Source organism: Syngnathus scovelli, chromosome 3 (assembly GCF_024217435.2).
Source record: "Syngnathus scovelli strain Florida chromosome 3, RoL_Ssco_1.2, whole genome shotgun sequence".
NCBI classification, from domain to species: Eukaryota; Metazoa; Chordata; class Actinopteri; order Syngnathiformes; family Syngnathidae; genus Syngnathus; species Syngnathus scovelli.
Genome location: NC_090849.1, coordinates 21095449 through 21117678, shown reverse-complemented (window position 1 = coordinate 21117678; position 22230 = coordinate 21095449). Strand labels below are relative to the sequence as shown.

The window sequence follows — 22230 nt, the reverse complement described above, 5'->3', positions numbered from 1 at the left end:
AATTCTAAAATCAATGGCTTTTATCTTGAAAAACGAATAGTTAGCGTCACCGATATCTATAGGCACGGCTGTAAACTAAAATAAGTCAACAAAAAATATCTTAAACACAGGTTTTGTTTAATTATTTGGTTTTCTTAGCAAAACAAACATGGATTGGTTAGAAAGTAAACCATCCAGCACATGGCTGAGTCCAGTTAAATTGGGATATCTCAAAGGTAGGGAAACTACTTTGTCATTTGGAGTAGTACATATGGAAGGGGGAAAAAACATCCACAACAGAAAACAGAAGAAAAACTTTTTAAATCAACATTGTGATGTAAAAACACAATAGCATTAACAAGGCTACAAGAATGTTATATTTCAGGGGTGGGGGGTGTCAAGGCAGCAACAAGACAGGCACGAGGAATATTTTTTTCTTGTTTGAAAAATATTGGAAGGTTCTGTTATGGTGCAATTATAATTTTTTTTTGTAAAAAAAAGCAAAATTTGCACCTTTGGTCCATTGAAAGAGTTGGGCATGTAAGCTCAGTCCCAATGTCTGACTAAATTTCTGGAAAAAGAATGACGCAATAAATGCAAATTATGATAGAATGTGGACTTTTTCAGGATTGAACGGCAGGGTGGATCAAACGGTCAAGCATGGACGTTGGGACTGAACTAAACTGAAAGAAAAGCCCTATGAGGAGGCCCTGTTCTCTTCGTATGGAGACTCGTAAACCTCCATGGGGGGGCAGGTGCACACCAAGTGCTGGTCGCCGTAGATGTCGTCGATCCGCGAAATGGTCGGCCAAAATTTGGTCTCGGGCCGAATGAAAGGCTGTGCGGGAGCAAAAGAAAGTTAGTTCGCTTCTGTTTCAGCTATTCCAGATTATATGAGCACATGGTACTTGCAAAAAAAAAAAAAAAAAAAAAAAAAGAGAATCATTTCTACTCAGTTACCATATTTGCCCCAATTTTCAGTTTTTTTTTTCTCCTAAACGAAATGTATTTATTACTTTAATTCATTCATTTATTCCAAAAGAATTAAGCGAGCACGTATAGGACTCTATAGCTTTTAACTCTGCATTTTGCAGTTTTACCAAGGGGAAGGCGGCAAACTCTCTGGAGTAAGGTCTGTCCCAGTTGGAGGATGAGATGCAGGCCAGTGAATGAGGCGCCATCTAGAGGACAAAATAGAGCTCAGGGGGCGGACGGTTTTCTGGTTGTATTCTTTTTTTTAATGTCCTTTAACTCTGGTGACAACAATTACCTTGAGCGGGTTGATGCGAGAGTCCATCCTGCCCTCCTCAATGTCAGCGATCTCTTGCCGGATGCCCAGCAGGGCGTCACAAAAGCGGTCCATTTCAGCCTTGTCCTCCGACTCGGTTGGCTCGATCATCAGCGTACCCGCCACGGGCCACGACATGGTGGGCGCGTGAAACCCTTTCAGAAGAAAAGTTATGTTTTTAATTATACAAATATTTGAACACGGTCTGTACAGGTGCAAATTTAAATATTCAATAGGGAAGTACATATATTCTATATCTTCTGCAAGGATCTGAGTACAGTACAGTTTCCCTCCCCCCCCTCCATCGTGAGTGGTACATTCCTGACCACCCCGCAAAGAAGTGAAATCCATTTAAATACTCCCCAGTCTTTTTTTTCATATAACTATTCGGGAACGTGTTCTGTTTTTTTCATCCTCGTGCACTTGGGGATGTAAAACATGAGGTGTGACCTTACCGTAATCTTGGAGCCTCTTGGCCACGTCCACGGCCTCCACGTTGGCCGATTTCTTGAAGGGCCTCACGTCCAAAATAAACTCATGGGCCACAAAGCCTGCTCATACACGCACACGCAAAAATCATTGTGGGGGGTCAGCCAGGGTCTTCTGTTGCTAGGCAGATAAACTGATGTACCTTTGACTCCTCTGTAGAGAATCTTGTAGTGGCCCTCCAGCCTTTTGGCCATGTAATTGGCGTTGAGGATTGCAATCTCTGTGGCATGAACCAGACCTTTGGCGCCCATCATCTTTCATTTAAAAAACAAACTTTTGTTGTAAGTCATTGGGCTAATATATAAATAACCTTTTCTCTTTTTTGATGCCGACCTTGATGTAAGCCCAGGAGATGGGCAGGATGGCGCTGGACCCCCACGGCGCGGCGCTGATGGTGCCCAGGGAGCTGCTGCTGTTGACCGAGTGCATGGAGACCACCGGATGGCTTGGCAGGAACGGCGCCAGGTGAGCTTTACTGCTCGGGGTGGATTGTTAAGGAGTCAAAGAAATAGTCAGACGGCTTTTCATAAATGAGTCCTAGTACCGATGGGACTCACACTCCGATGGGCCCCATGCCGGGTCCTCCGCCTCCGTGCGGGATGCAGAAGGTCTTGTGCAGGTTGAGGTGCGACACGTCGGAGCCGTAATCTCCGGGACGACACAGGCCCACCTGTAACACGCTAGTGCTACTTTCACTCATGCAATATGTAGAATATGCAGAGTTTTGAGCCTCCCCCTGAATTTTATTTTATTTTTTAAAGTGATAACAGCGTACACACGTACCTGAGCGTTCATGTTGGCGCCATCCAGGTATACCTGGGCGCCGGCTCGGTGGATGAGCTCACACACATCTTGGATTTGCTCCTCAAACACGCCGAACGTAGACGGGTACGTGATCATCATTGCTGCTAGGTTGGCCTTGTGCTTGTCCACCTTGAAGAACAATCGTAAAATATCGGTGGAACTGTTGCTAAAAACTAACATTTAATTTGAAAACAAAAATGCTAGTCCTAAAAATTTTTACAAATAATGTCCGTCTTACAAAAAAAAAAATTATGTAAAAGTATACATTTACAAATCTGATTTTCAAATCTAGTGCGTGGTACCAAAGCATTGAGGTGGGCCAGGTCAATGTTGCCGTCTTTGTCCACCTCCACCACCTGCACCTTCATTCCCGCCATCTGAGCGCTAGCTGGGTTTGTGCCGTGTGCTGACTTGGGGATCAAACACACCTAAGACGCACACACAACGACAACTTGTCACAAATCAAGACCGCTTTTCAAGAAACAACAGATATCCCATTCTTTTTAGAGGCCAACGATACAGAGAATATATTGTGTGAAATGTATTATTACATTTAAAATAATGTTGTTTTTATTAGTTAGAATTGCAACATCCTTTTTTTTTTTTTTTTTTTTTTTTTTTTTTTTTTTTTTTTTTAGTGACCTGCTGGTCACTAATTGATCTTCTGCCTTATTAGGGCGACACTCATGACATTGCACAATAGATCCGGGGCGCTTAGACCTGCAGGTTGGGCAACGTCCACAAATAACACACGGGCGGCCTCTGCAAAATGTAAGTACCAAATATGGAATCTTGTCAATTTGGACTTTGACTTTTTCAAGTCCAGCCTGCCTATCTAAGATGTGCATATATAGGGGAAAAAAAAGGGAGGGGGGGCAGGTGCTAAAAGTCCAGTCAGGCGTTCTTTAATCTTAGGGGGACGTCTTATCTGGATCTGCGATTTGTTCACAAGAGGTGACCAATCGGCAAACGAGTTAATCTGTGATGTCACAGTGACCCATTGTGTGAATGATAACGCTCCTCGCTCACGCAAAAAATTAAATTTTAAAGAGAATAAAGTCAGAATTCTATTTTTGTTTTTTAAATGGCTTAAATTACAACTCGTGATGAGATATAAGACTTTAGTGCAATTACATGATAAAGTTTTTTTTTTGTTGTTTTTAGCATGACTTACACTTCTTGAGCTCTCCCCCTTGGAATTGAGGTAGGCTTTAATAGCCGCCAGCCCGGCATATTCTCCCTGAGCACCACTGAAACACAAAACAAACACAACGTGCTCATATACAAACGAACAAACGAGCCAACACAACGCTAAATACACAATTCGCGTTCAAATGACATCACGTTTGCTGAGGCTACCAGAGCGAGGAGTTTGCATGTGACACATTTTTTCCCTCCTAGCCAATTCATAAAATAATTGAATAGCATTGCAACATATCCTGTCCTCAGCTCACCTGTTTGGCTGGAAGGAGATTTTGTCATAGCCTGTCACCTCACAGAGGTCCTTCTCCAGCTGCCTGAAGAGCTTCTGGTAGCCCTCGGCCTGGTCCAGAGGCACGAACGGGTGAATGTTGGCAAACTCCCTCCACGTGATTGGCTAAAGCAAACAAAGATTACGTTTTAATTGGATAAAATAAGTAAATATGATCTTTTAGAAACATAAAATAGACTTTCCATTTGGTTGTAGAGAGTGACTTACCATGAGCTCCGAGGAGCTGTTCAGCTTCATGGTGCAAGATCCCTAAAAAGTCCCCATTGTTGTTATTATTATGAATACTTGTATTGTCGTAGTATTTTTGAAGTTGTGTTGTGGTGAGTTCTCACCAGTGGGATCATGCTGTGTACCAGTGAAATGTCTTTGTTCTCCAAGCGCTTCATGTAGCGCACAATGTTTGTCTCGGAGTGGTAACTAAGGATGACCCAAAGCAGGATAGTTAGCAACATGCTAATACCAACATTTGTAGAAAATGCTAATGGGGCATGATATCATCTTGCAAGCCGGGTTACTCAGAGATATTAGAAGCCAGGACTGAATTATTTATGGCCCCAGTAAAGATATGAGCACCCGAAAAGCCTGGAAAAAAGAAACTCACTTCCAAAAGGGACCATTGGGGGGGCTAACACTGTTAGCTTCATAACAAATCTTATTGTGCAAGCTAGCATAATGAGTAATAGCATAATGCTAGTTAATGTCACAAGTGACTCTGCACCTGTTGAAGACCTGGTGTGCTAGGTACTTGCTGGTCCTCTTGAAAGGACTTCCCATGATGCCCTTCATTCGCTCGCCCATCTTCTCAGCGATAAGCTCCTAAGAAGTAAATGAAGTGCCCGGCCCAGGAATTAGCACGACGCAACAAAACGGGATGGGTTAAGAAAAAAAATATGGTGTAAACATACGGCGGAGGATTCACAGCCAAAAACCCAGAGCAAATCATCCAGGTCCCTTTCAGTCACTGTCTCATCCAGCGATACGCCCAACTGTGACAAACAAAGAAACATCAACGGCATATTTGAAGAATCATCAGTTTGCTATGTTTTAAGCATGTCCAACTGCATGTTCAAATTAAGGACTGATAAGTCTTGGGAGAAAAGAGGAAGAAAATGGATGACAACACGAAACTCTGAATAACCAGAGTACAGGAAGTCCTCACCACGCCATCAGAATAAACCCTGAGATTCATGTTCCTCTGCGCAGCTCTCTCCAAGATGTCCTTGGCTGCCACACCGCAGGTAATCTTCAGGGTGTCGAAGAACATCTCACTGTGCAGTCGGTGTCCTGCTCGCTTCAGACCTGGATCAGACCATGACTTACTCGTCTGGTTTTTGCTCAGATGGTGCGAGTACCTTACCTTCGGCAAGGATAAGAGTGGCGTTGTGCGTTCTCTCGGCGATGTGTTTGAGTCCTTGTGGGCCATGGTAGAGTGCAAACATGGCGGCCATGTTGGCTAACAGAGCCTGATTGTTGGGAAAGAAGCCCAAATCAGGACAGGGTGAGACATTCCTGTCAGGGATTTGGTCTCTGAGGTCCTACCTGAGCTGTGCAGATGTTACTGGTGGCTTTGTCTCTGCGGATGTGCTGCTCCCTGGTCTGCAGCGCAAGTCGATAAACTTCCTTCCCCGCAGCATCCCTAAAACATCAACACCATTTCTACTTGCTGATCTTTGGCAGGTGAGTCTTGGTGCCCTACCTGGTAACGCCAACCATCCTGCCGGGCATCATTCGGACCAGGTTCTCTTTGACGGAGAAGAAGGCGGCGTGAGGACCCCCGTAACACAGAGGAACCCCGAACCTCTGTGAGCTTCCCAGTGCAATGTCTACACCGAACTCGCCGGGGGGACGCAGAACGCACAGCGCTAGCAGATCTGTCGCGCAGCAAGCCAGGGCCTAGAAAAGAAAACAAAAACATTTCTGTGGGAAACTGTGAGAAGAAGACCATCATTCAAATCAAGACACACAAACAGGAGTGAGTATTAACTCAACATTTTCAGAACGAATGCTCTTACCCCTCCCTTGTGTGCCCGGTCCACGAGGGCCGTGAAGTCCTCCACCCTTCCGTCGGTGTCAGGGTACTGGAACAAAACACCGCTGATGTCTTTCTGGCTGAAGTCCATCTCGTGAGGAAGCTTCAGTATGGTCTTCACACCTATGTAGCTGGAACGTCAGAAACAAGCGCGGTGTCAATGTTGGACGCTTGACAGTCATTTGAGTGTGACCCTACTTGGCTCTAGTCTGCACCACCGCGATGGTCTGAGGGTGACAGCGAGGGTCGATGTAGAAGATTCTTCTTTTGTTCTGTCTGGGAGGAGAGCGAAAGGCATTTACACAGACTCTGGATATCAGTGTGGTACTGCTATAAAATGTCTTCACACCTGTGGCAGAGCTGCATGGCCTCGGCGGCGGCCGTGCCCTCGTCCAGTAATGAAGCGTTAGCCATGGGCAGGCCTGTGATGTCGCAGATCATGGTCTGGTAGTTGAGGAGAGATTCCAGGCGGCCTTGGGACACCTCGGGCTGGTAGGGTGTGTACTGAGTCACCCTGATGATGAGAAATGGAGAAGTAAGAGGGCACCAGTTGGGATGAAGAAGGATCAGGATCTAAATGAAGGATGGGATCCAGGGATTGTTCATTGCAGGAGAATATCCATTGACCCACACTGAAGTAAAATTCAAGTCACTGGACATCTCCCTGTCGCTAGGAGACATTAAATTCAAGCAACCAAAACCTTGTGACCAGTCAGTGGATCATCAGAGGTTACTTGAGTTCTCCAACTCACCAGCCAGCGTTCTCCAGGAGGTTCCGCTGGATGGGCGGTGGTACGGAACAATTGTAGTAGCCCATGCCAATGTAGGAACGCCACACCTTGTTCCTGCTTGCAATCTTGTGGAGCGACTCCAACACTTCATTTTCACCTGGAACATTCCCAGCAGAGCATCAAAGGAACGTTAAGAGAACGTTAAGCTACAATACCAATTTCTAAGTATAGCAACCCACAAAGAACTTACAAATGATGATAGATAGAAGAGACAAATTCATTTCTATTTGCGTTCGATCAACATGACTTTAGTTGAAGTGGTGGTCAGAAAGCTAGCAGGGGCGGGGCAAGAATCCCTGCTGTCTGCTGATTGGCCAGCAGAGAATAATAGGTATTGCTATCATGGTCTGACATCAACCTATTTACCGCAACGACCCAAGATGAACTCCTCAAGTCGGAACTTCTAAATCGGTCTTCCCTTTCACTAATTTGATCGGCTTTGTTTATCACGAGTCCCCACGTGGCCGTCACGCCGCACCACTCCTCTGCTTAATTCCAAATTATTCCAACGAGCAGCACTCTGAGCTGCGCAGCAAACAGGATTATAATAAAAAAAAAAAAAAAAAAAAAGCAAACACAAATATGAACGTAGGCGACAGACCGAGAGAAAACCAGGACATATTTTGTTTGCAAAAATCCAGAGAAGAGCTTGATCCATACAGCATGGTTCTAGCCCCCCTCCCCATTTAACAAGAGCTGTGCCAAAACAACCACTGAGATTCCTCTGGTTGCCTAGCAACGCCGAGGAACGGGACAATGGCACCCCGTCTGAACTACTACTGGGGAAAAAGAAGACACCCAAAAAAAAAAAGTGGATACGTGCAGTTGAGTCAGCGTCAAGTTATGTGACAAATAAAAAATGTCTCTTTGACTGTGATGGACCATGCATTTGGTACCCGAAGCTTGGATGGAATTTTCCTGACTTAATCTGCCTCCTGGATGCTTTACGTATTTAAAAAAGAAACTTGCATTGAATTACATCATAGCAGATTTTTTACATACATTAATCACGTTTGACCAACCAATCAGAGGATGGAAAAATGCTGATGTCACCAAGAGCCATCTGAGGCAGAACTTCAAATTCGATTGGATGAGACATTTTTATTGCGTTTATTGATTTTCAAGGCAAATTTGATTGACATGGCAACACAAAGGCTGGAAGATGAAAAAGGATTCTGTACAGTGCACCCAAGTGAAGTGAAGAGAATAGATTGTCAGGAATCAATAGCATGAAGTAGAAATGAATGAAACTAATGTTCAATTTTAGGTTCTCAATGTCAGTTGGCAGCCGGACGGAGAGAGCTTACAAAGCCTCAGAAAAGCTGAACCAGCAGAAAACGTCAACACCGAGCCTCCCCGGTCCAGACCAATAGAACGCCGTCTCTCGCCAGGTGACTCCGACAAACTGGGTTAATCATTCTCGCCTTTGTATTTATGATCCGTGCGACAAAGAAAGTAGCTACTTGTGTCAGCACTCGTGTGAGCTCATCAGTAAATCATCAAGCTTGAATGGTGGTGAGTTATTACGTTATTAAGTACACAGTTGCGCAAACAAAAAGATGATCATGGCACACCACCAACTCTCAATACGCCAATCGTTTTAATAAATAAAGGCCAAGCCAAAACGATCAAACTTGGTAGATCAGTCAACACAATGTGAAAGGCAAATTACAAACGACACAGAACATGACGAAGTTCTCATTTGACAGTAGTTGTAGCCGTTTTTAATATTTTGACAGTATTGCAAATGCCAACGTGTTATGTGATACGTTATTTTGTTTTATCTTTTGTAAAGCGCTTTGTTGCAGCGGCAACTTTTGTGAAAGTGCTATATAAAGAAAAATTTGTTGGTAATATATTGAAAATGACAATTAAAGTCAGTTAGTAAAATAAAAACAGAACATATTAGATTATAATTTTGAATATACAATGCTTTTTTTTTGGTCTTTTTTAAACCAAGACAGAGACAAAAAGCGGTTAAACTAGCTAATTGCAACAATGCAAAAAGACTATTGTGATTATTAGCATCTTGAAAACAACCCCCCCCCCCCCCCCCCCCATTAGAAGGTCCCTTGTCATTTAACTGATTTCATGTGGGTTTAATGTTTTTATAAGTAATTTGTCAGTGTGTAGCGTGCCGAATATGTTGGGGGCGAGGGGGGGTAGGGGTGAGTAGAATGGGGCAGATTACATCCATCCATGTCACCTTATTAGGAGCCCCCTCGGCTGTGATGTAATGTGACCGCTGGAACCAGATTGAACTGGACTTGGGACCTGGGCGAAACTTTGCACTCGCCTCCCCATGATCCTCATCATTATTATTATTATTATGACCAGAATACACTCCAAATATGTTCGAGGGGAAGCGTGTGGCAGAAAATGCGCGATAAAGATGTCAACTTACACACTGGATCGTCCATCTTCATGCTCTGTCTCATCCGGATGGATGACGGCACCGTGTTCTCAATCAGCTGCTCGATGGACTAGAAACAAAAACGATGCATATTAAATAGGCGCAACCGAGAAGTGTGATAATAGTTTGCCTTTGTTTTTTTTACCTCCAGTCCGAGCGCGTCCAGCATGTCCCGCTTCTCCCGCTCACCTGGCCCAATGTGACGCTCGGCAAAGTCATCGTGCCGGGGTAGGATCCGCTCGATGCGCCGGGAGCACCCGGCCACCGAGGTACGGACTCCTCGTGTTGCCAGGGACGCCCCCGGCCCCGAGCTCCGGTGGCCGGTGGCTCTGCATAACGCGCGGCTGCCAGCGTCCGCGCGCCCGAAGCCGGTCGCGCAAGTCCGGTTGGTCGCCCGGACCACCCCACCCGCTGTGGCAGATAAGATGCCCCACGACTTAGCGCAGCGTTGCATATTTTGTTTTAGAACAAAAAGTTGGAGAAGCCGGCTGAGTGTGATGCGATCTCCGCAGGAGAGCTGTTGCTGCCGCGTCTACCGCTGCTTCTGCTGGACTACTTCAGAGTTTATGCGAGTGCACGCAGTTGAACAAGAGCGAGCCAATCACAGCGTAGAGTGGGCAAGTGACGTCACGACGAGCCCAAGTTAAACAGCTGCCCATGCAGCTTCCTCACGTGATTTACCAAAATTCACCTCTGTTGTCAAAGATCTGGGAAAGTTTCACTTAGTTACGTGAAATTTGGTCGCCAGGTTTATTACGAGTAGGTTTACAAAAAATGTCTCGCTAACTAACCCATGTCTGAAAAAACAGGACGTAATGCATTTTGATTTTAAGTGATCCTTCCAAAATTGTCCCCATTGCCCTTTTTGGATTTATTTTTTTTTTTTTTTTAAAATTCAACACTCAAAGTTAGTTTTACTTAACAGCACAAAATGTGACAATCATGAATATAACCACAAAAAAATCTGACAGCCATGTCCAAAAAGAGCCAGGAAGTCAGCCATTTTGGTTTCGAGCGTTCCCTTGAAAAAACTGTTGCTATGCTAGCATAAAAGGCATACAAAATGAAAAAAAGAACTCTAGGCTAATTAATAACACTTTATCAGTAAATAATATGACAATCTGATTCAAACTTGTGTGAAGTGTGCAAACATCTTAGACTGAAAGGAGGACTGTCACCTGAAATTGAAAACAAAAACTCACGACTCTTGGATTTATGACATCATAAAGTAATCCAGCACGCTGGGAACTCCTTTGACATCCCATTCTTCATGTCATTGGAGCTCTTGAAAATGAAATCTGACTTGTCCTCCCAGACTTTCTTCTGTCATCTCCAGATTGAATCATCCTTGTGTAATAACTTCAATTGACTTTGCCTGCCATGATTTTATTTATTTTTTAAGTAGGGAACAGATAAAAAGCAAAATATTACATGATCATTTCCAATCCTTACAACGAGATTGTTTCTCGCCTTTCTTTCCATAGGTTACCAGCAATGATTCCTAAAAGTAGTAAGAGTCCAAGATTCCTGTTGGAGACGAACTTCTTCCAGCAGTCCTCCGGCTTGTCAATGTCCAGTGTGGAAATCTAAAAAAAAAAAAAAAACAGCTAAGTTTTCGAGTTGTCATTTGGTTGATTTTTCTTTGTTGTGCAAACAGTTCTGTGAGAATGCGGATGGATGCTCACCTGGCGCGCTAGATGAACGGTGACTGCAGCGAGGACGGCGTAATATGGGCCGGTCTGCTCAGCGTGGATCCCTGCCGTCACCAAACCCGCCATCATGGCCGCCGTGAAGCCGCTCAGCCAAGGTTTGGTCTGCTCGCCGAAACGAAGCGCTGTCGACTTGACGCCCACTTTGATGTCATCTTCCTTATCCTACACCACGTGGGTACAAACACCGATCTTCAGATAATAAAGTTCAGTGAACAGACCTGCATTTTACCCAATCAAGGGATTCTACGCCGAAATTGTTGCATCTTTTCTTTCCAGCCGCCTCACCTGATGTGCGTAAATGGTGTCGTAGATGAGCGTCCACATGACTCCGGAGAAGTAGAGGGGCAGACACACGGACCAATCGCAGACTCCTCTGACGGCGGCCCATCCCAGCAGCGCCCCCCAGTTGAAGGTCAGACCTGAACATCACCAACAGTTAGACTTAAAGAATCAAAATAGATAGAAGCGGCAAAAACGTGACTTACCGAGCACCAGCTGGGGCCAGTAAGTGATCCTCTTCATTAGCGGATATGTGAGCACAAGGGACAAAGAGGCGGCGCCCAGAGCAATACTGACAATACAAAAAGAGTTCAAATCATGAACAGCGCCAGAAGATTCAACACTTGTACCTGTAATAGTTGAGACAGAGGAGCACGGCTAGAGCAAGCGAAAGCTGTCCTCCCAGGAACACCAAAGCCTGGAGATGGGAAATGTCGCCACACGCGATGGGCCGCGTGGCCGTCCGAGCCACCTGCGCGATGGCCAAACGAATCAGAATGCCGCGGCATCGTGACGCCCGTGACGGGACACTACCTTCTTGTCAAAATCTTTGTCCCACATGTCGTTGACAGTGCAGCCGGCACCACGCATCAGCATGGCGCCCGTACCGAACAGGGCCAGCATCCCCAAGTCAGGGAGACAGCCCGGCTCAGCAGCCAGGGCGATGCTCCAAGTGCACGGAAGGTATAGCAGCCACGTGCCTACCGTGAAGAAACACAAACGTCTCAGGCTCAGACAGTAGAACCCCCCCACCCCTGTAAAAATAGCTTTTTTTTTTTTAAATGCAAAAAGACTTGATGCTGTTTTTTTGTATTTTCTTTTACTACATTTGCATTGATCGTTGTTGACACACCGATTGGTTTGTCCAGCCTCATCAAGCGTAGATACGGCTGGACAGGAGCTGGGGAGGCGTTCACAATCGTCGCTGCAGACACACCGAACGCTCTCCTTCCGTGAGCAATAAACGATGAGACGCTTTTAGGAACGCTGGGCCGTAACGTTCTGGGCTGCGGCTCTTCCCCTTTGGGGAGCGTGCAGAGGCTGGAGCAGTGGGTGGGACGCCACTGGGACATCCTGAGTGCAATCAGCGTGCCCCAGCGTGTGAGTTTGGGTGGGAGCATGGTGGGAGGCGGGGGGGGGTGTCATTCACTGTGGGGCTTCATCAGCAGGCCTAGGATGAACACACACACACACAATGACTTTGCAAGAGCAACCAATCTCTTTGTTTAAGCAAATGCTCAGTGCTGTTTAAAAGAAAATGTGCGTGGATGAAACATGTTACAAGTATTCCTTACACTTAAGTTTTGAAAAAGACTGATATTAGTTGTTATTCTCAAATCTGTGTGTAATATGTCTGTACGTATTAACGTCTCCTGTGACCATGGTGTTTATTTATTGACATTCTTGCAATATGACATTTATTTACAAATCAAAAATATACTTGTTTGAAAGGGAAAAGAGGCGGAAGCATGAGCTTATTTTGCCTGACGCCTGGTTCGTGTTGTATTTTGATTTACGCACTGCATATGGCAGTAGGACTGCGTCGTAACTCAAGTACCCCCATCTAGGGTCAGTGTGAAACAGTGGGGGTGGGTTCGATCGAGGGGTCATGCGTACCCATCAATAACCTTTCACCTTTGTATCACTGGTGTTGGGTGGTCATCCTCGAAATTGTTCCGGATGGAAACAATTATTGAACGAGTCTTATTTTGGTCAAAATATTTTTTAACTGCAAAGCTTAAACAAACATATATATTAAGGCTTAGGGTAAGCGGGAAAATAATATTTTAAGATCATTGTCGTAACCTTTTGCGGTCATTTCTTTTTTTTTTTTTAATCAGGTAGGTCCCGAAAAGGATCCTGACATAAAGAACGCTTGATCTCCGACGTTAATCTGTGAACATGTCAAACTTGGTCACAAAAATATATTTTAAAAAAATATTACAGGGTGATAGTCATACAATACCCTGATATTTTTGTTGTTTGGTCTCTTCCTATCGGAATGGCCCGTCATCGAAATGAGTCCGGGGGAAAACAAAGTACACAGCCCAAATTACCGTTATGAAAGAAGCAGCAATCTGCTTGATAGATTTAGAGAAAGGTCATTTCCGTCTAGTTACCGTCAGTATAAAACCCACCGTGGCGCTTTAGTATTAAAAATAGCATGACAATGCGCGGGTAAATCATTTTACTGCGAAGGAGCTGCGACTTTGACCGGAAGCTGATTTGCGGCATGCGCTAGTCCATCCTCGCTCGCGCGAAAAATGGCGGAAATGTGTGCAGCTTTACCGACGTCCAATCGAGGTGTTGTGGGGTAAACCTCGAACCCTGGACTATTTCTCGGTGAGAATGTGTAATTTACACACAGCGAACGAAGGTCCTTAGCGTCGATCGTTTCAGCCTTAGTCTTCCATTTAGTCACAGCCCGTCTCGGTTGGAAGTTGTACTTGCCCACTTTATAGTCACTTTTGCTATTGTTGTACGTCAACGTAATGGCCCTTTCACTAACAATGAAACGCATATTAAAGCATTTTACTACCGATCAGTTGCGGTGACTATGACGGGCTTCGATCTTTCCATACAACACGCATCCAAACCTATTCTTTTGCCTCGCACTTGCATTGTTGTGATGCGTTCATTCGGCTTCCACTTGTGGTTACTGTGGCATCACTTAACGAGTTGTAATGAAGCCATGACAAGACAATTAAATGTTTGTTAATTAAGAGTAGGACATGACCAAAAAAATATAGATGGATAAAAATGTATGGAGCTATATTGTTCTGGACTCTGATCAAGAATTGCAACTAGCAACGGATGTGTATTGATGTGCTAATATGCAATTAGCTGGAGATCACAGTTGTTTTGGATTTTGGTCCTACACAATAGACTTACACAATAAAAATAAAAACGCTAACTACAAATAGTCCTCAGACCAAATATAAATGGACACATTGTAAGCTTCCTTCTCTTGACAGTTATTTACAAGGACTATTTCTAATAGTAACAATATACAAAGTAAAATATGTTCTGTAATTAACAGTCACTCGTGGGTAATTATTTAAGATAATTGATGATGACCAGATCTCATTCTGTGTTAATGTGCATTTGAATAATCATCTAGGTGGTGCCACTGTGATGACCTCCGACAACGGTATGCAAAAAGAAGACACTGATGACGACACCATGCACAACCAAGATGCCCACCAAGAACAGCCCCACAAGCCGTCGTTCCAGTGCAGCCGTTGTCCACTCGAGTTCACGTCCGAGGTCTTCCTACAGGAACATCTCGGTCACGTCCACGGCGATGGTCCAGATTTTAATAACCATGCAAAGAAAGACTTTCCCCAAAACACCCCGGAAAGCTCACATGACATTCTTAAAACCGATCCCCGTGATGTTTTGAACCACCTCGAAGATGACGATGAGAATTTGACAGCTGATATAACCAAAAAGCCGGAGACTGAAATGATGGCCGTGTCAGCCAACCATCATGATGAAGAAACAAAAGATGATGAAGAGGAGCATTCGATTTCTACCTCAAGAGTGACTCTTAACCTGTCCAGAGATTTGAAGACCTATAAGAAACCAGTACAAACCTCCACTGCCAGCAAGTATTTCACTGTCACCGATAACCAACCAGACAGTGAGCCAGAAGACCAATCAAAGAACCAATCAAATAACGAGTCAGATAACGAGTCAAACGACCTTGCTCGTGCCATCATCGACATATCTCACAAACATGCTTACTTGCAGGAAGACAGCCTCTACCTTGGCCTGATGCGCCCGATTATCCAGACCCCCCCGCCGAAGGACAAGAAAACATCCAACGCGGACAAGACGACTCCGGAAGCGACAGACAAGAAGGAGTTGTCCTTCGAAGTAAGTGAAGATGACGAAGACAAGAATCCACCGACCTACAGCTGTAAGCACTGTAACCACAAAGACGGCAGCCTCAAACACTTATCTTTCCATTACCACCAAAGCCACCCGTACGTGCGCACCAACTCCGACTACATCCGAGACGAGAATGATGGGAGTGCCACCTTCCGCTGTCTGGTGTGCCCCGTCGAGTTCCCGAAGGAAAATGACCTGAGGAGCCACTATGGCGACAAGCATGCGGGCTCCCTAGATATTTTCAACCTGGGACTAGAGGGCATCGACTTAGCGTATAAATGTTTCACTTGTACGTTTACCACTAACGCTTTGGAGAAACTTAAAGAACACTACAAAGACAGGCACCCCGCAGCCAGCGCGTCAAATCCGTTGATGTTCCTCAAGTACGTGTCGGCTCCGTGCCGAGAAGACCCGTCACCCGTCAAGACCCCCGCTTTAGAAAACCCAGAGCCCGATATAGCTTTGTACCAATGCAACAAATGCCCGTTTCGTCACAGGTCGGTCATCGTCGTACAAGTCCACTACCAGAAAAATCATCCGGAAGAAAGCGTCACCATAGACAAGATAAAACGACAGGCCGCCGTCACGCCGAGTAAAAGGCCGCAATGTCTGAACTCTGAAGCGGAAACCAAGGACCAAGTCCTTGAAGCTCAGCCGGAGTTGGCAGTGTCTGAAAAAGTTGGCGAAAGCTCCAAAGCTCAAATGAAATGCGACGAAAAGGTCACAGGAGACAAGATGACGTCGTCTATACACGGAGAAGTCAAAGGAACGTCCGAAGCGCTGACAAAAAACAAGGACAAGGTCCTCAAAACTTCTTCACCTGAGAAAGTCAGAAAAACCTCCAATGTTGTCCTGAAAAGTAAGAAAGTTAAACTCTTCAAAGCTGAGTCTGAATCTGTCCTACCCGAGAAAGTCGATTCTCCGGAGGAGCGAAACAACTGCGTTGACCCGGAACAAACGCATCATCAAGCCGAGGATCTCGTCCAGAATGGTCTGGCCGGAACAACCTCGCGCGATTCCAATGGGTCTAAATTGGAAGAACTGACACCCAAGTGCAAATCATCAACTTCAAACATTTATGCACGTCCTGAGAATTTATTTTTCTGCTATAAGTGCAACTACGGGAATCCCAGCATCAAAGGAGTCATGGTCCACCAGTTCCGAACACACGATAAACTCCGGACCACCAGCGAAGCCATCGTGACTTACACCACCAAGCTTCTCAACAGTTTGGAAAAATCGGTAGCGCAAGCCGAGAATCAGTCCTTTTCCCCCTTGCTGCCTCTTCCCATCTTGAACAAGGGTGACGAGCACACCTTTTTCTGCCACTTCTGCCACTACCGACGGAGTACCGTCTCCAAGGTGGTCCAACACTATGCCAAGAGACACAATGGCTGCGTAGCCACGCCCAAACAGATCCAATCGTACACGTTTCGGACTCTCGAGCTGTTACAGAGGACGGACGTCGGCGAGGGGCAGCAACCCAAAAAGTTCAAACAACCGGCTCCCCAGAAACACAAGAACCTCCAGTGCAAGAGCTGCCTTTACAAGACGCAAAACCCGAACCTTTTCCGACTGCACGTACGCAAGTGCCAACGAGGGAATCACTCCAGTTCGGGCGTTTTAAAAGTCTACCTCAAGCAAGCCAACGTACAAGCCGGCTACCAGTGCGATTTGTGTACGTTCTCCCACAAGAAATCCAGTGTGCTGTACAAACACTACCGCCAGGAACATCCGGAGAGCAGGTCCAGCCTGGATTTCATCACCACCCGCTTAAAGGAAGGTCAAGCGAGTTCTCATTTGAAAAAGAACAGTCGGATCAAAGGAGAGCCAGACGAAAGCCACGCCGGCGGGCAGAGCGAGACCAAGACGTACTCGTGCCGAGCGTGTTCTTTCAAAGCGAGCTCGGTGATTACGATTCGGGAGCACTACCGTGCTGTGCACCCTTGGTGCCTGAAGGAAGACGGCGTGGTGCCCGGCGTGGACGGCCAAAAGAAGTCCAGCGGCAAGAACAAGGACGACTCGTCCGGCTGCTTTGACGACTACCAGATCCCTCTGGAGATGCCGGGCGTGTCGCCCAAAGGCGCCAAATCAGCGGCAAAGTCTCCGCTCCCGGAAGACGGCGATTGCAAAGAGTCGGAACATAGCGTGGAAGAAGAAACCCACATGCACGTCTTCAAGTGTCTGTACTGCTCCTACGTCAACACCAAGCATCAGGGGGTCCTCACCCACTGCCAAATGATGCACTCGGCCCTTCAGTCCCGAGCCGAAAGCCTCTACGTGGACGAGGCGCACTTTGACGACTGGAACCAGAAGCACGAGGGCCAGGAAGGAGACGCGTCACACTTCCGAGGCTACATGTGTCAACTCTGCCCGCAAACCCACGAGACGGAAAAGAAGCTGAGGAGACATCACGAGCGGGACCACGGCGAGACCTCGCCGGCCGCCGCGTCGGATGAACCGAAAATGCCCAAAAGCGCCACGTATAAAATCAAGATGACACTTTTCAGGTGTCAGCAGTGCTCGTACAGCTGCAGCAACAAGATGGCGTTCGGGCGACACATGCGCTTGAAGCACAAAAGTCCCGCCTTTCAGGTGTGTCGCTACACTTGCGTCCTGTGCTCCAATTCCTACTTCAAGAAGAAGCGTCTCGGCAGCCATTACCAGAATAAGCACGGCCAGGAGGCCTACCTGAAACACTTTTTGCCGCTCTGCGAGCAGACCCCCGCCGACGCCCCCTCCCGACCCGAGGTCCAGGCCTCGAACAAGAGCAAACGGCTCGTCTACAAGTGTCCGCTTTGCCCCTACGTCAACTCGCGCCCGCACGGCATGGCCACGCACTGCCAGATGATGCATCCCGACCTCCCCGTCCGGGTCAACGAGTTCGAGCGGGGCGAAGTGCTCATCAGTAGCAACTACCAGGCGGGCACCAACAACAAGCGAGGCTACCTGTGCAGCTTGTGCGAGGCCATTTGCATGTCGCTCAAGAAACTCGCCATCCACTGCTCCAGGAAGCACTCCGGAAGCTCCAAACAGGAAACGTCCCAAGACGGGAATTCTCAGGCATCGGCGGTCGAGGCCGATCCCAAAACGCTTCAAAGGGTCGGCAACGCTTTGTACAAGTGCTCGCTGTGTTCTTATTCGTCGATGATCCGCAAACGCCTGGCGGCGCATTACACCAACCGACACGGAAAGAAAGCCTTCCACAAACACTTTGTCCCGCTCTACCTACGCAAGGTCAATAAAGCCCCGTCTTCTCCGGAAGCGCCCGAGAACGCCCCGGAAGGTGAGGAACTGCTCTACAAATGCCAGTTGTGCGAGTACAGAACCTGGGCGCGCCGCTACCTGACCTATCACTACAACAAGACCCACCAATTAGACGTGGGAACCAGAGATAGGCTGCTGATGGCGTACAATAAACGCAAAAGGCCCATCCGTCAGGATCCTCCCCCAGACTGGGAGCTAAGTCTACAAGACGGCGAGCAGACGGCCGCCTCCACTCGATGCAAAAAGTGCTCCGACTTGTCCTTCGACTCGCCACAGCTCCTGCTCGCCCACTACTGCGCCAGCCACGGCATGGAACGCCGAAGAGATTTTACCGTCATCCACCCGGCGGGCCGCAACACGGGCGTTTATCGCTGTAATCGCTGTCGCAAGACCCTGAACGGGGTCAAGAAGCTGAGTCGCCATCTGGATCGGCACCGGGAGAAGAGCGCCACGAAGGTCATGGCTAAAAAGACGACGGGGACGCCGCTCGAGAAGGTCAAATCGGTAAGTCGGCGCTTCCTTGATCTGAAATTTTAATTTGAGACAATTTTGCTCGAGACAACAACGAATCCTTGATTTTTTTTTTTCTGCTGGTTTTCTATCATCAGAATGCTTTGGACGCAACAGCGGACGATCTTCCGGGCTGTAGCGCGCCTCCAGATCAAGAGTCCCCCCCTTTAAGCCGCATCATCGCCACGTCTCCTCAGAAAGCCGGCGAGCACGAGCAAGCGGACGCCGCGTCGCTAAGCGAGATTTACGCCTGCAGCCAGTGCCAGCGCACCTTCAAGTCACGCAACGGTGTGCGAACGCACGAGCGCAGCCACCAGGCGCTTGCGGCCATCAAAAAGCTCCCGGCCTCACTCTCACAGCTCAAGTAAGAAAAACGTCGTACGTCACCACCAAACGTCTACTATATTTTCCTTATTTTTTTTCTGATCCCAACAGTTTGAACAAGTATCTTCTCCACAAGCCTGGAACTATCCGTCCTTTCCAGTGCTCCATTTGCTTCTATCGTACCAACCTGATGGGCTTGTGGAACAACCATTTGTTGAAAAAACATCTTGGTACGTTCAACAGCATCATTTCGTAACGAGACATAGCTTGTATCTGGAAGGTCTTTTCGACTAGCGTGCCTCCATGTGTGTGTGTGTTTCTCCAGATATCGTTATTGAAACCTGTGACGACCAACAGGAGAATAGCACGACGACTCAGAGCGCGGACGGCGACGCTCCACATTTAGGCTGCGGAGTCATGAGTTGGGCCAAAACCAATAAAGGATGCACCAAAGGCAAGTATTGAAATAACGCCACATTTCCAGCCGTACATCCGTGGCCTCCTCACACTCATGTTCCATCGCACCTTGCCTAGACTGGTACCTGGAACCCCCGGAGGTGCAGCGTCAGCTGAGCCACTTCAGCCTGATGGCTCAGAAGGGAGCTTCCGCCGCCATGCCGGCAGCACGGCGGATGGACGGCGGCGGCTACTTCCGCTGCGAGAACTGCTCCTTCTTTTGCGAGGATATGCCAAGCATGCGGCGACATTACCTCAGTCGACACGGCAGGAAGATCTTCACCTGCAAGGACTGCGACTTCTTCACCGGCTTAAAGTCAGTCCAGCATGTCTTGGTTGTCACTTGTCTCGCTCTCTCTCTCTCTGCAATCATCTCATCTGATCATGGATGAATTATTATTGACGGAGTGTATGGTCCGGTCCTTAGACGAGCCATGAGGGTGCACATGGACACGGATCATTCCACGTTCCAAAAAGAAGTTCCTCCGCCGGACTGCCTGCGCTGCCCCTTCTGCCTCTACCAGAGCAACAACAAGAACAACATGATCGACCACGTCCTGCTGCATCGCGGTACGTCACTTTTTTTTTTTTTTTTTTGCTTTTCCCCGTGAAGAACAACGTTTTCATTGCGTCGGTGCGCAGAGGAGCGTGTCGTTCCCATGGAGGTGCGGCGGCCCAAGCTGTCGCGTTACCTGCAAGGCCTGGTCTTCCGCTGCCACGTGTGCACGTATGCCAGCGCCAGCGCCGACAACCTGCGCTCGCACAGCGCCAAGCACCAGCCCGTCAAGCCCTACCGATGCCGCCTGTGCTACTTTGACTGCGCCAGGCTGGACGAGCTGGAGGCCCACCTATGCGCTAAGCATCAGGTGATGCTTCGCTGCTTTGCTTAGCCTCCTGTCAGGAGATTCCTAACTTATATTCTTACGTGCAGGTGATGAGGAACCATGAGCTTGTGGGGCAGGTCAGCTTGGAGCAGCTGGAGAACGTGAAGCTCAACGAGAGACCGGAATACGAGGAGACGCAGGCGGAGCAGATGTCCAACCCTGAGAACGCCCAAGATGTTTCCCGCCACGTGAAGGAAACAGATGGCAGGAAACCCACAGAGAAACTAAAGAGTGACTTTGAGAACCACCTCCGGGACATGGCCACTGTTAAACAGGAGCATCAAAATGATGCTGCCCCACTTGAGTCCAAGGACGCCGAGAGCCAAGAAGTGGAGGAGGAGAAGGTGGAGTGGAGCCCCGATAAAGACGAGGAAAAAGCCCACCTCTCAAAACTGCAGACACTGAACAACGAGGCACACGTGGAGAACGGCATCCTGCGGCACACACTGGACCAGGAGAGCGGGACACCGAGTTCCTCGCACGGCGAACAACTACGCTCAGACATTGCGGAAAGCTCGGGATACATGGCCAAGAAGTCTCTCAAGAGGGAAACCTTGGCCCCGCTTCTGGGCCACTCCTTGGAGACGTCCCAAGATGACAAAGCCCACAAAAGGAAGATGTGTGATGGACTAAAAGAGGAAGAGATGAATGTAGAAGAAGGAAGAGACTGTGAAAACCAAAAGAAGCGGCTCAAGATGGAGGATACTTGCACACGGCAAGATGGCGACATGTCTGAGCTCAAAGGTAAAAACGATGAAACAATAAAACAAGTTGAGGCTTTTGATTACCACTCCCAGTTCACGTTTATTCTTATTTATATCTCAAAACGGAAGAACAAATAACCGCAATTTATTTAAATATTTGAACATAAACATTGCTGCAACAAATAGAATATAGTCACAGCATATATTCTTTATTCTTTGTAAAAAGTGACGATTACTGGAGCTTACTGAATCAAGTCGCGGATAAGATCTGTGCTGTCTTTTTTTTTTTTTCATCATTGCAGGTGTCCACGAGACATTCCCTTGCAACCTTTGCGGACGAAACCTCCAAAGCGAAGAAGAGCTGAAGCGCCACGCCTCTCGCCACGGAATGTAGGCCACGAATGGCATAACACTACCAACATAACTCATTTTTTACATTTTAGACATTGTCTAAAGAAACGTGATTTTTTTTTTTTTTTTTATGTTACACAGGTTTGTTTTGATAGTTTAAATAAAGCTTTGAAAAACAGCCGTTAAATGTCTGACACTTGGTGTTTTTTCATGTGAAAAACACTTATAGAACAATACTACTGTATAAAAGAAAAAAAAAAACCTAATATTAGATTTTTGTTTTCATGGACAAAAACAAACAAACTAGTCATATGTTGCATTCAAGCGGTGCACGACATTGTGCCTTCCTGGTGTCTCGTCTTAAAACACAAATGATTTGTGTTCTGACATTTATTTGGTTTTATTTTATCTGTTTTATATATTTGGTCATTAAATAAATTTGAATGTTTTGTACAATAAAATTTTACTTTTTCTTTTATTTTTTCTCAGTTATGTGTATGTTAGGATCATTCTGAGTTCTTCCCAGTCATTTATATTTTTTTTTATATCATTTGATAATTATGA

General features: G+C 46.8%; 3 protein-coding genes across 7 annotated transcripts; 1 reads left to right on the top strand and 2 right to left on the bottom strand.

The window, feature by feature from the left end:
* Positions 1-96: 96 nt before the first annotated feature.
* gldc (glycine dehydrogenase (decarboxylating)) lies at positions 97-9739 on the bottom strand. Its single transcript, XM_049763059.2, has 25 exons — positions 9431-9739; positions 9277-9355; positions 6834-6969; positions 6431-6595; positions 6280-6357; positions 6065-6212; positions 5749-5945; positions 5592-5688; positions 5410-5515; positions 5212-5351; positions 4958-5038; positions 4771-4868; positions 4385-4469; positions 4260-4301; positions 4015-4157; positions 3735-3810; positions 2863-2988; positions 2540-2689; positions 2314-2426; positions 2090-2231; positions 1899-2010; positions 1723-1818; positions 1250-1422; positions 1080-1160; positions 97-817 (listed from the first exon to the last, which is right to left on the bottom strand). Exons 1-25 carry the CDS (start codon positions 9737-9739, stop codon positions 677-679), a joined length of 3114 nt encoding a protein of 1037 aa, XP_049619016.1. The 3' UTR covers positions 97-676.
* Positions 9740-9767: 28 nt separating this feature from the next.
* LOC125993946 (zinc finger protein 462) lies at positions 9768-22144 on the top strand. Of its 5 annotated transcripts, none has more exons than XM_049762987.2 (12): positions 9768-9902; positions 10770-11092; positions 11274-11409; positions 14398-18941; positions 19046-19311; positions 19383-19501; positions 19597-19725; positions 19806-20043; positions 20155-20297; positions 20370-20593; positions 20659-21355; positions 21618-22144. In XM_049762987.2, exons 3-12 carry the CDS (start codon positions 11286-11288, stop codon positions 21707-21709), a joined length of 6576 nt encoding a protein of 2191 aa, XP_049618944.1. In that variant the 5' UTR covers positions 9768-9902; positions 10770-11092; positions 11274-11285; the 3' UTR covers positions 21710-22144. The 5 variants fall into 5 exon arrangements, with proteins under 5 accessions (XP_049618944.1, XP_068506412.1, XP_049618943.1 ...); XM_068650311.1 differs by having other exon boundaries at positions 10770-11168; XM_049762986.2 differs by having other exon boundaries at positions 10770-11172.
* coq2 (coenzyme Q2 4-hydroxybenzoate polyprenyltransferase) lies at positions 11362-13366 on the bottom strand. The gene is made up of 5 exons (XM_049763439.2): positions 13243-13366; positions 12130-12447; positions 11811-11977; positions 11483-11748; positions 11362-11416 (listed from the first exon to the last, which is right to left on the bottom strand). Exons 2-4 carry the CDS (start codon positions 12395-12397, stop codon positions 11614-11616), a joined length of 570 nt encoding a protein of 189 aa, XP_049619396.1. The 5' UTR covers positions 12398-12447; positions 13243-13366; the 3' UTR covers positions 11362-11416; positions 11483-11613.
* Positions 22145-22230: the final 86 nt, after the last annotated feature.

Bases quoted from the DNA above. Each gene is read 5' to 3' on its own strand.
- coq2 (XM_049763439.2), bottom strand. From the start codon at position 12,397: ATGCTCCCACCCAAACTCACACGCTGGGGCACGCTGATTGCACTCAGG. The intron at 11,978-12,129 runs GTGTGTCAACAA...TCTTCACGGTAG, and splicing joins GAGGCTGGACAAACCAATCG to GCACGTGGCTGCTATACCTT. The intron at 11,749-11,810 runs GTAGTGTCCCGT...GCCATCGCGCAG, and splicing joins ACAAAGATTTTGACAAGAAG to GTGGCTCGGACGGCCACGCG.
- gldc (XM_049763059.2), bottom strand. From the start codon at position 9,739: ATGCAACGCTGCGCTAAGTCGTGGGGCATCTTATCTGCCACAGCGGGT. The intron at 9,356-9,430 runs GTAAAAAAAACA...TTTTGTTTCTAG, and splicing joins TGGACGCGCTCGGACTGGAG to TCCATCGAGCAGCTGATTGA. The intron at 2,232-2,313 runs GTGAGTCCCATC...CACCCCGAGCAG, and splicing joins GGCATGGGGCCCATCGGAGT to TAAAGCTCACCTGGCGCCGT.
- LOC125993946 (XM_068650311.1), top strand. From the start codon at position 10,983: ATGAACGGTGACTGCAGCGAGGACGGCGTAATATGGGCCGGTCTGCTC. The intron at 20,044-20,154 runs GTCAGTCCAGCA...TCCGGTCCTTAG, and splicing joins GACTTCTTCACCGGCTTAAA to ACGAGCCATGAGGGTGCACA. The intron at 20,594-20,658 runs GTGATGCTTCGC...TCTTACGTGCAG, and splicing joins ACCTATGCGCTAAGCATCAG to GTGATGAGGAACCATGAGCT.